Source organism: Colletotrichum spaethianum (assembly GCF_022836535.1).
Source record: "Colletotrichum spaethianum MAFF 239500 DNA, contig05, whole genome shotgun sequence".
Taxonomy (NCBI): Eukaryota; Fungi; Ascomycota; class Sordariomycetes; order Glomerellales; family Glomerellaceae; genus Colletotrichum; species Colletotrichum spaethianum.
Genome location: NW_026054775.1, coordinates 320393 through 332575, shown reverse-complemented (window position 1 = coordinate 332575; position 12183 = coordinate 320393). Strand labels below are relative to the sequence as shown.

Sequence of the window (12183 nt, the reverse complement as noted above, 5' to 3'; positions counted from 1 at the left end):
ATGAACGCGATCCAGCAAAAATGCCGCCCGAAGCACCAAGTGCTGGTGCTCAAGTGCTATCCGCGAACAAACAAGGGCGCCGTAGATGTGAAGCCCAACTCGAGCGAGTTGAGCTACCTGCTGTTCTACGCCACTTCCCGCCGCTCCAAGATCCAAAAGATTGGTTCCTTCCTAGAAAAGAAAACGGCCAGCGATGTCTGGCGTCTGCGCATCGGGTGTGTTTGAACCTACCCAAGACGTCGAGGGAACGTGTCGCTAACTCGAGCCCGTCCAGAAATGTCCAAGTCACCCTCCGGATTCTCACGGCACTGATCGAGAAAGCACCAAAGGACTTGCCGCTTGTGGCCCCAAATGTGCTCAAAATTCTCGATCTTATCCTCGGGTCAAAGGACATAACCATGGTCGAGTCCTCCATCCCTACCTTTGAGGCCTTCTGCGAAAACCACGACGCCTCTTCTTCCTTTGCCGACCAGGCCTATCTCGCCCAGTACGAATCGATTGTTCGCACCTACGCTTCGCTTGCGTCAACCCGGGAAAACCCTGGGAAGGGTGCGTCTAGCAAGCCTGTGCTGATGCGATGGAGGAATGCCGGCCTCGAGGCCATCAGGAGCGTCTCGTCTTCAGAAGCCTTGTCTACCGTCACAGGTCGTCAGTTTGACGTGATCGTTCCCGTGATTTTGGATAACCTTTGGTGGGACGACGACGAGTTGCTCGACACGCTGCTGTCGCGCATACAGATGGAGGAAAAGGTCCAGACCGAGAGGCTCCGCCGTAGGACGAGTGCCGGAACTGTCGAGACTGGCGGCACTGGCGGCGAAGCCAACCCTATTGCCCTGACAGGCACCGCATTTGATGTGGACAAGCTGGCAGAAGAGGACATCGGGGTTCTCGCCATGCAGTGCTTGAAGCAGATCTTCGTCGTACCCAACCGACCACAGATTCACTCCGCCACCGGCTGCCTTTTTCAGTTCATCGAAAGTCGTATCGCAAACGGCAACACTGTCCTCAAGACGGACGAGAAGTCTGGCAAGGACCACGGATGGGCAATCAGCATTTACAGCGCCATTGCACGATGGGCGCCCGTTCAAGACCGCTACGTCATCCTGGTAACCGCCATGGACCATCTGTTGAAATCGCCTGTCAAGGACGACAATCTGAAGCTGCATCTTACATTGACGGCCATGATTAGATCCCTTCTGCGCTCCGATATCAACTTGATTGGACTGAGCGCCATGGACGTTCTGTTGGGGCTTGTTCAGCATATGAAGAAGCTCATCCAACTACCCGGCGGCTTTGGTCGAGTGGAAGGGGAGGCCGAAGAAACCCCCTCTAATCTGCAGGGCTCCGGGGACGTGTTCGCACAACGAAGAGAACTTCTTGAACGAATCCAGACTTGCATTGGAGACCTTGCAACGCACGTCTACTACGCAGACCAGATCTCGGATATGATCTCGACGATCCTTCTCCGTCTCAAGCCCTCGAAATCCTCGAGCACCAGCTCCTCGCCTCAGCTGGAGAATGCCGAGCAACCATCCTCGGATGACTTGAACTCTAGCCAGCCTCAATTGGAAACCATTCTTTCCCGTAACGTAGGCAAGACGGCTGCTTTGAAGGCCATCAAGAACATCCTCCTTGTTGCGAACCCGCGGGCGCAGATGTCTGGCAATCTGAACCTTTCAAGAAACAGAGTACCGATTCAGGTCTGGGAAAACACGCATTGGCTTCTGCGGGATCCGGATGGGGAGGTGAGGAAAGCCTACGTTGATGCGCTGTTGACCTGGCTGGACCGCGAAACGACGCCGGCGGACTCGAAAGCACGAGACGAAAGCGCACAACATTACCGAGCTTCGCTCAAGAACAGTCGCGAGCTTCAGCCGTCCAATGTTGCTCAACGTGCCGCCTCAAACGCCTCAACCCGCGAGAAGCCGTCGCGGCGGCGTACGCACTTCCTGCAGCTCCTTCACATCGCAATTTACGACAACGCACTGCAATACGTTGACTACGATCCCGACATTGTGCTCCTCCACGTGCTGCTCACTAAGCTGGTATTCCAGTTAGGTGTCAATGCAGTCCAGTACGGGTTGCCCATGGTGTTCCGTCTTCAGGAGGACATCCCAGACGCGGATCTTCCAGTGCAAAAGGTCCGTCTTGGCAGTCTCTGCCACGGATACTTCTGGGCAGTGACTGAGAAGTTCGACATTGAGAACTCGGCCGTCGGGCGTGCAATCACCAACGAAGTCATCCGAAGGCGCAGCAAGCATTTCTGGACCGAGGGCGTGTCCATCCCCCCCCTGGACTGGATTTCGTTGGCACCCCTGGGGTTCCCAAGCTGCAGACGAAGTTGCCGTCCACCGAGGTCGAAAGTGAAGCACTGCTGCCATTTGATGATCGGGCATCGCTTGTTGAGAGCATCGCTGTGAGTTATGCAGACACGAGCATCTCTCCGCCAAACAGTCCTCCTCAATCTCCAGGCCGTAACTTCTCGCACCCTATTCTCAACTCCTCGGTCACCACAGCACCTGCAGCACCCGGGACAGAGTTACCCACCGCTTTCCGTGAACACATGCTTACAGACTGGTCAAGGGATGCGGCTATGTTGGCGCTACAGGCGGGAAGCAAGTCGGAGTCTTTGGCTGGTTCGAAAAGTGGCACTATGGGAACCGGCCGACACCACCTGACAGTCAACGGCGCTAACGGCCACGGGCAACCCGGCGAGTCGTCACCGCTTGGCAGCCAACGCAATCTCCGTCCGAACTCGGCCCAAGTGCCTGGAGGCTTGTCTCCCATGAGGCAGCTGCGCAAGTCCAGCGTTCGGAGTGGTGTATCGCCCTCACCGTCGGACTCTAGCCGGGGTGTAGTTCCGTCTGTCGACCAGCTGAAGATGGTCTTGACAGGCCAAGTGCCGGCAACACCCATTGGCACCTCAGCTGGGCTGCACCACGACAGTGATAGCGACAGCATGGTCAGCTACGACTTTACGCCATCCGAGCTTAGCTTCAATCCGGCGGCATCACAGACAGAAAACGGCGATGGGGCTCCTCTTGGGCGGCAACGGTCTTCATCTCAGTCACGCAAGGGTGGACCGTTGAACTCGAACCCTCTGTATGAGCACAACGAGGACGAGGAGGTGCCGCCTGTGCCACCACTACCCAATCATATTGGCGGGCTGGCATCTTCGATTTCAATCCAGGATTATGCGGTCAAGCCAGCGAAAAGAAACCTGAGTAGTCGCGGCGGTGATAGTTTGTATCACGGGTCAGCAAAAGGGGATGGGAGCTTTCCAATGGTCTCGGGCGGGGGAATGGATCTACACGAACTTCTCAACGGAATCGACAGCAAGGCGGGCGAGCTCAGTTTAGGGAATGTCACGAAGCCGCCCTACTAATGTAATGGAGACATAGGCGGTCTGTCAAAATTTTGTATTGCTACAGCCAGGCGTAGACGTATAGCGAGGCGTGAAGCCGAGGTTTTGCAGTTTTAAGAAGTATGTTTCCAAGATCTAGCAAATTGCCGCCAACGGCTAGACCCTGCATTCAATCATGTACACCGATGTCTCACCGAGCTCCCCGATAAGGTGGGCCCTGTCATCGGATGTCCACCCATGTGCCCAGCCAATCAGACCCATGTCGTTTTTCGGCGGAGCTTGCCGCGAAGCTCCCAAAAATTAATCGACTTCCACTTGTACTTTACAGCTCCAACGGCTCCTCCCAATCCACTTCCGCAACCTCTCTTTAGTGAATTACATGCGAGAGACGACACAACAATGAACCCCTCAACACGCATACCTCTTCGCCTCTTCACGGCGTCGTCGCCGCTGACAGCAACGGCCGGACGCCCGTGCTTCGCTGCCGCCGCCGCCAGAGCCATCTCGACAACGACGCTCAAGCCCGCCGAGGTTGCGCCCGTTGTTGGTACCGGCCCGCCGCCTGAGCCCCCCGTCCCGGACGTCGCCGCAGACGATCGGGCTGCCGTCGCGCGCGCGCGCGTCGAGAGGAGGCAAAGACAGGCCGAGATGCTGAAGCACGCCAAGACCATCCGCACGTCGGCGGAGGCGAAGGCAAGCAAGCCGGGCGCTTTGAAGAGGAGGTTCTGGAACGACGTTAGTGTGCAAGAGGTCGATGGTAAGTCTCCTTGCGTCCATGCTGGCGTCTACGGTTCCTTGGGTTGGACCCGTGCTAACAAAACACCTCCCCCATCAGGCGCTCTCCAAGTCCATCTCGACACCCGTCCCCTCCGCCACCCCAATACCAAGCAGATCATCCGCCTGCCCGCCTCGAAGCAGCACCTCGCGTCCGCCCTGGCAATCGAATGGGACCTCATCACTTCGGCCCAGCAGGCGACCAAGCAGCACCTGATCCCTCTCACCTCCCTGACCTGCCGCGCGCTCGACATCGCCGAGGACGACGCCGCCGCCGGCGCGATCCGCCAGTCCATCGCTACCACGCTGATGCGCTACCTCGACACCGACTCCCTGCTGTGCTGGGCGCCCCCGGCCGGCCCGATGGACACGCGCAACGACGCGGGCGAGAGTTTGAGAGACGTGCAGAAGCGCACGGCCGAGGCGGTCGTCGGGTTCCTCACGGCGCGGGTGTGGCCGGGCATCGAGATCCACCCGGTCCTGGACGGGCACAGCATCGTGCCGAGGGCGCAGGCGGAGGGCGTGCGAGAGGTTGTGCAGGGGTGGGTCATGGGGCTCGACGCGTGGGAGCTGGCCGGGCTCGAGCGGGCCGTCTTGGCGGGCAAGAGCCTCATCACCGCGGTGCGGTTGGTGGTGGAGTGGAGCGAGGGCCCCGTCGGCGAGTACCGCGACGCGAGGAGCCCGAGGAAGTTTGGCATCGAGGAGGCGGCGACGGCGGCGAGTCTGGAGGTTTCGTGGCAGACTGGGTCGTGGGGCGAGGTGGAGGACACGCACGACGTGGAGAAGGAGGATTTGAGGAGGCAGCTGGGAAGTGCCGTGTTGCTTGTCTCGGGCACGAACCGCAACTGAAGAGAGATGAGGGCGACAGCGGAAGACACCCCGTGGGGCTGTATCGATAGAGACTAAGATTTGTACATCAAAAGGCACATGTGGTCCCGAGGACCCGAGTGTGTTCGTGTAGGAGTAATTATTCGGACAAACCTCGACAGTCATTTTCATATGGGAGTCTGTCTCTTCGTGTAGAAGGTCTGAGCTCGTCGGGGAATCGCTGTCTACTACGTACGCGAGATGGCGGCAGCCCCGTAAATTGACAGCTTGTTCTCGCCGCTCCCTGTGGTTTCGGTTTCTCTTGCAATCCGCTTGGGATTTAGTCTTTGTTGTATTCGGGACACAACATAGCGGCATCGATCAAGGGCAGTTGGGCGTCGAATCATCTTCCCCTGATAGACTGAGTCCGGCCATTGCTATTCCAGATCGCCGCGGCAACGTCAGCATTGCAGTTCTGTCCGCCGAGTCCTCGCGACTTTCCCGGCCCTGTGTGTGGCACCCTTTCCCGAGGTTGGTATGGATATCCAAACTGGAAACCTCAACAGACAGAGATTCGGCATTCGAGCTCGCAAAGGCGGAAACGCTTCGGCCAAGTTTTTAAACGAGCCTTGAGGGCTATAACTCCCGACGAGGTTAGTGTTTGTCTACCTGCAATTGTTCGAGTAATCCAGTCAGTGGCATAAGATCCTATAATTTGGCGAAGAATTGTTTGCAGATTGACGCAAATCCATTAGATGTTTTCTCGGCCTTGGACACAGAGACGTCTTCGGGCTCGCAAATCTGCGTCTGACGATAGAGCATGGCAGGGGAGATACGTTGAATGACCCTGAGCTTTGGAAGTCGGGACCTAGAGAGCGCCATAGCACATAGCCCTCCCAGGCAGGAGAAACCAGGATCGAAGTGCAACGTTGATGGCCAACGTCGCACTGGAACACCTACTTCAACACGACTGAGAAACAACGTCGATTGGGTAAGGGCGTGCGTATCCCGACAAAAACAGAACTGGTTCTCTCAGCCCTCGACCCTCTCCTGTGATCCATGTATCCCATCTTTGTTTTCCTTGGAGACGGGAGACTCAAATCTCGAGGTTGACCCCAAGCAATACGAGGGGAATTTGCTTGATTCTCCAGATAGACTGATGAGACGCTGACGGCAGCACAGTCTGTTTTCTAGCACTATTGACACTAAGCAGCACGTGCCCCTGAACGGGGTGGAACACTATGATGCCTCAAGTCTAAGACCGGTTCTGCTTCGAAGAAGCCGAGATCTCTGCCTATGCGCCGAACGACCGAAACTGGGGTTAGCTTAGTCTCCCCGAGCACAAACCACGCGTCGAGGTGCTGACCACATGGCCTGTAGTTCATACACAAGCCGTATCAAGCAAGAATCGACTTGACCAAAATCCTTATACAGCAGAGCGGACGACGGCCCACGGCGACAAAACACATCACATCACAGAACAGACACGCATTCCGGGTAACAATCGTCTCATCATTGACCAGTCCGTCGTCGTCCACGCCACTAACTCTCCTGTTCAAGCCACTAGCACATATCTGACTCGAGGGATTGTAGTAAAGTTCGCCAAAGGAATTTGTTGTAATAACCGCAAGAAAAAGCGTAAAGCCCTCCCTTGTCGATCCCTTATTGTCATGTCTCTCCCCCTTTGAGCCAGCACCGCTCCACTCGTTGATTCCAACTGCTGCGCGCCTCGTCTCTGCGTCTCCTTTTCAAGTCTTGTTTCCCAACGGGGACACCGAAGTTCCCAACGTCGAAGCCAAGCTTTCTCGAAAACGTGGGGGAAAACAACAGTTATTGTACATTATCTTAAAAAAATGAAAAAAGAGGAAAGAGAAGAGAAAAACAAAAGAGTTAGGCACGTGTGTGCAAACTCGGCGATGTTCGTCCACCCATCCTGAATAGCAATAACCTCTGCGCCCCGGCTTGCTCTCATACGTCTATGGCCAAGAACAAGCAGGGAGCGGACGTGCTACGTAGTGTATCATCAGATGAAAAGAAGAACCCATGAATTCGGAATGACAGAAAGAAAAGCGCAAAAAAAAAAATTTTCAATAGCGGGGAATTAAGCGAAGGCTATTTCGTCATGAATACGTGGAATCATTGCGAAACGAAGAAAGAAGCCAACGCGTCGAAACCGAATTCCCTTAATCCGAAAACTCCTTCCACCGGCCCGAACTGCTTTTCGGGGGCAGTCAAAGAATGTACAATAAGTAGTCGCAAATGTCTTGCAGTCTTCATGTAGAGAAGCGAGAGTTCATGCGTCGCAGAACGCCAGACTAAGGCCTGTCAGGTCGGCTTTTCGTTTTCGCTCTATCATTCTCTGTTTGCTCGTCCACATCAAGTCGCTTGCGCCAGTCAGCCAGGCTTTCGCTAAGGCCCATTCCGACTTCTTCGTCCTTACGTGTGGGGGTTGCGGCGCCCTCGAAGTCGAAAGTGTTGCTCAGGCGGTAATTCTTGTTGGTAGCTTCCCAATGGGTTCGCAGAGTCTCGAGCTCGTTTGCTAGATTGTCCAAGGCTGTGCTGTTGCGTCCATCGACTCCACCCGAGACAGCCCCGTAGGTGCTGTCCACATCTGAGCTATCCTGGCGCTGATGGCCCATGTTTGTGCCGTTGGCGCCCCTCTCCGTCAACTCGGAAGACATGCTCGGTGCTTGTCTGCTCTGTCGGCGGTAGCTGTCGACCGAGGTCTCAACTTGATCTAGAAGGAGAGAGACCTTCTCCTCGGCATCCTGGGCTCGGCGCTCCAGAAGCGTATTCTCTTGTTGGAGCTCCTCCAGGTCACGGCGGTTGGCGGCAAGCTTGCGAGAAGCCTCCTCGGCATCCTTAAGAGCACCCTCGCGTTGCTTCTTGCTCTCCTCCAGTTCCTTTCTGACCGCGTTCAGCTGGTTCTCGAGCTTTTCGGTAGAAGCCTGCAGCTCTTCCTCGAGAGCCTCAATCTTTTCTTGCAAGATGTGGCGTTCGCTCTCCCAATTGGCGGGGGCATTTCCAGTCTTTGCAGCGGACGCCTCGACACGCTCTTCAAGCTCATCAATCTCGGACTTGAGCTTGGTGTTCTCCGCCTTGTACCTAGAAAGTTGCTCCTTCAGCTGCTTGAGCATCTTTTCGGTGCCCTTAACGTAGTGCACAGCAGACTGATAATCGTTCTCGAGCTGAGTGAGCTTTTCACGATAGGCAGCTTCGCTGGCCTCTTGCTGAGCCGCGCTGCGCTGGGCGTTCTCCTCGTGGGCGGACAGGGCAGCGTTGAGTTGATCCTCGAGATCCCGGATGCGTACTTGGTCTGGGGTGTTCATGCGGGGGCTGCCAATGCTGCGGGTCCGCGACATGCCGGTGGGGCTGATACCACGTTCGACCAGAATGTCCTTCAAGGTGTTGTGCTGCACAGTCATTGCGTTGGTCTCTAGCTGCTGGTTCTGAAGCTGGTGCTTCAAGTCCGAGTTCTTAGCCTGCAGAGACTGAGTGTCCCGCAGAGCCGCCTGGAGTTGCCTTCTGATTGCCACGCCTTCACGACTGGATTGCTCCTGGTACACCTCTAAGCCAGCGATGCGCTCCTCGGCAGTGCGAAGCTTGTCAGCAGCGGCATCCGCCTCTTGTTGGTACTTCTTGACCAAAGCGTTGGCTGCGTTGAGTTGGGCCTGCAGCGCCTTAAGTCTCTCAGTGTCGGCCTTGCTGTCGGATCCAACGTCTCTTGCGGTGACCTTATCGAAGCCGGCGAGTACTGCCTGCTGATGGAGTTTGGCCTCTTTTGCATGCTTCTCAGCAATCTCTTCAGAATCGCGCAGTCGCTGAGTCGCCGCAACAAGCTCTGCCGTGCGTGTTTCGTGCTCAGCCTTCAGCTTGTTGAGCTTCGACTCGAGTTTCTCCCTCTGCGAACGCTCCTCCTCGAGCTTGTTTTCGAGGAGCGCCTTCATCTCAGCGGAGGCCGCCATGGCCTCGCGCAGGGAGTCAAAAGTCTCGTTCTGCTCCTTGGAGTTCCCGATGGATTTGTTGTACTTGGTCTCAAAATCCTCTTTCTCAACCTTCATGAGCTGGACGGCAGCCATGGCTTCCGTGTACTGAACCGCCTGCTCCCTTGCCTCTTTCTGGACCATGTGCAGTTCGGCTTTGAGTTGTTCGAGCTCCGTGGAAGTCATCGTTTTGTAGGACTCGAGTTCGCTCATGCGCTTCTGGGAGGCATTCGTGGTGTCGTCGGCCAGTTGGCGGGCGCGTCGCTCAGCGTCGAGTTCCGATTTCATCATCTCGAGCTGTGCCTGTAGATCTTTCTGATAGTTGAGGGCAGAGGCCAACTTCCTGCTTATCTCCGTGGAACGGTCGTCGACATCACGTTCGCCATCCAGTTGAGGAGTGCTTGCAACGCTACCGCCCGTTTGGGCTGCAAGTCTTGCCTTCGCATACACCGCTTCTTGAATGGCAGCGTCTCGCTGCTTCTCAGCTTCTGCGATCTGCCTTGCAGCGAGTACAGCCTGCTTGTCAACAGAGGCCTGAACATTAGCGAGCTCGGTTCGCATAGCTAAAAGTGCCTCGATCAAGGGCTTGTCTTCATCGTCAAAAGTTTCAGTTGCCCTGCTGTCAAGAACGGGGCTAAGGCTCGCGTTGGGAACATATCCAGCCTTGCGGGCCAACTCAAGCTCTGAGGCATACCAAGCGTTGCGGTTTCTAGCTGTATCCAACTCCTTTAGCAATGCGACGGTCTGTGAATTGCGCCCTGAAGACCTTCGAGACATTGGGTTGCTAACTTGTCGCGTAGGAGGCGGTGGTGAAGCAGGGCGAACGGCTTGTTGTTGCTGTAGTTGTTGTTGCTGCACTGGGGGCTGCGGTAGTTGCTGCTGAGGAGGTTGTTGCTGTTGGGGCAGCGGTTGTTGCGGCGGCGGCGCCTGAAGTGGAGGCGTAGGCTTCACTTGTGCTTGCTGTGTTGCCATTGCTTTCAAAGCTGGCTCGGTCGTACTATCCACAGAGGTCTGAGACCTGCTGCCTTGCCTTGACCTGGGTTTAGAAGATTCAGAAGGCGCAGAATCAGACTTTGAGCTGGAGCCAGACCTCGCGACTTGCTGAGGAGTTCGTCGGCCGTTGGCGACCGGGCTCTCCGCGTCCTTGGAAGCTGGCTCCTTAACCTCTCGAATCACAGGCGATTGACTCGCCGCAACTCGTGGCGAGCCGCCAACGGAGCCGTCTCTTTCTGAGGATTGGCCGCGAACCCTGCCCAAGTTGCCAGTCTGCACCGACGGCTTTGCAGGCGTCGGACCTTGAGGAGGCGGCCCAGCGGGAGGTGAAGCAGCTGCGGACATTGGGGGCTTCGACATGTTGACGGCTGCAGGACTTCCGTCGCTACCATTGGGTGATCCTCGCACTCCATTGGTAGGGCTATTGATAGCCGAGGGGTCGCGAGCCGCCCCTCCAGCAAGCCTCTTTTGTTCAGGAGGGCCAGTAGAACCATCTCGGGACAGCAGGTTCCTCGTTTCAGCTGCGGCGCTGGGTCGTCTTGCTTGTGGTATCCGCTGCTGTCCGCCGGGCTGTTGTGCGGCTTGGGCGTCGTTCGGGTAACGAATCTTTGTGGTATCGAGCATGTAGACTATTCCGAGATCCCCAACGCTAGCCGGGGATGAGCTTGGTTCACCTCCAACGACCACCACAGCCTTGCCGACAGTTGTCATGCTGTGGCCAGATCGAGGAGAGGGCGACGGTCCCATATTCTGGAAAGTGTACCAGCGGCGTGAGGTGATTCTGAAAGCGGCCAAATCTCCCAAGTCGACACCCTCCTCCGTACGACCACCAAAGATGTACATTACATCGTCGACTATGGCTGCAGCGTGTCCTTCGCGAGGGACTGGGATATAACCGATACAGTCCAGTTGTGTCCACTCGTTTGTGGCGGGGTCGTAACTCCAGACGTCGTTGAACCATTGGTAACCGTTGGTGCCACCGAAACTATGACGGGGTCAGCATCTGAGCGTTACCAGGGCCTTCGAGGATACCTACAGGTACATTTTGTCGTTAAATGTCACTACGGAATGGTTGGTTCGAGCAGCGGGAATCTTGCCGACGGCAGGTCCACCACTGTCGGTGTTCTGAATAAGCATCTCCCATCGATTGTTGGGCATCTGCAGCTGGTTCAGGTCAAAGGCGGCGAGATCGTTCATGAAATAACCCTCAATCTGACCACCAAAAATGTAGATTTTGGATCCGAGAATGTTCAGTGAGTGGCCATAGCGACCAGACGGTCTGGTACCGGCAGGCAAGGCTCGCGACCATTGCCTCGTAGCTGTTTACGAATCAGTCGCCGTCGAATGCCTAAAGAGCCAATGTCACAGTGCAAAAGGAAAGCTTACAGGTGTTGAGAAGGTACAGTGTCTCGTCCAGAACATCCATCTCATCGACTTTGGTGTCACCGCCGTAGACAATAAAGGCGTTGCCAACAAGTAAACTTGCGTGGCCGACTCTTGGTCCCGGTCCCTCGGCGGTCGTTGCCAGAGGGTAGCAGGCCATGTTCTGCCCAGCCTCAATCATCCACAGGTCGCCCTTGACCGTTGAGCTGTTGATTAAACCTCCCATCACGTAGATATCACCCTCCTTGGACGACACGGAATTGACAGCGGCTCCATACCTAGGAAAGGGGCTCGGATGTGAGGATGTGTAAGTCAAACGTCGTTGCGACCAAGGATACAGCGACGCATTAGGGTTCGTCATTTGTTGTTGAGGAGGCAATTGGTTCTGCGAGGAGACGGGGGGCCATTGCGAAGCTGTAGAACGGTCAGCTTTGTTCAACGAGGGTGTTTCGTCGCAAGGAGTTGGCCAGACTTACGGGTAGATCGCTTGAAGGTGGTTGCGACGGTGTCTGGTCTACACTGGGACCTCGCTGGCGGCCATAGCCTTGGTCGGGGCTTCCAGCTCCGGCACTGCCATCGCGATCGATTGAGTTCAAGCTGCCCGTCGGCGTCGAGCGCTGGGTACCGCTCTTTTCTTCTCTGGCTATCCTCTCACGCTGGCTCTGAATGGAACCTTGGGAACCACCACCCGAGTTTCCATCGCGGCTTGCAAGGGCTCGATCCTGATTCTTCTTGGATTTGAAGAGGAACGCCATGACGGATCAGATCACGGCCTGCACGCTGAGCGGCAGATGGGGGAACGCTCGCTCGTAAGTCGTGTCCTCTGCGCCGTGGGTACTGGGGGTATCAATTGAATCGTTTCGTTCGTTGGAGAATGGG

General features: G+C 56.2%; 3 protein-coding genes across 3 annotated transcripts; 2 read left to right on the top strand and 1 right to left on the bottom strand.

The window, feature by feature from the left end:
- On the top strand, positions 1 to 3385 carry ColSpa_02641 (protein EFR3; the record flags this gene model as incomplete). The annotated part of the gene is given in 3 exon segments (XM_049268853.1): positions 1 to 215; positions 275 to 2237; positions 2249 to 3385. The coding sequence occupies 3 exon segments, from the start codon at positions 1 to 3 to the stop codon at positions 3383 to 3385; spliced, it is 3315 nt and encodes a 1104-aa protein (XP_049124810.1).
- Positions 3386 to 3763: 378 nt separating this feature from the next.
- On the top strand, positions 3764 to 4987 carry ColSpa_02640 (protein atp12, mitochondrial; the record flags this gene model as incomplete). The annotated part of the gene is made up of 2 exons (XM_049268852.1): positions 3764 to 4121; positions 4200 to 4987. 2 exons carry the CDS (start codon positions 3764 to 3766, stop codon positions 4985 to 4987), a joined length of 1146 nt encoding a protein of 381 aa, XP_049124809.1.
- Positions 4988 to 7260: 2273 nt separating this feature from the next.
- On the bottom strand, positions 7261 to 12059 carry ColSpa_02639 (tip elongation aberrant protein Tea4; the record flags this gene model as incomplete). The annotated part of the gene is made up of 4 exons (XM_049268851.1): positions 7261 to 10906; positions 10958 to 11240; positions 11308 to 11689; positions 11781 to 12059. 4 exons carry the CDS (start codon positions 12057 to 12059, stop codon positions 7261 to 7263), a joined length of 4590 nt encoding a protein of 1529 aa, XP_049124808.1.
- Between the last annotated feature and the right edge of the window lie 124 nt (positions 12060 to 12183).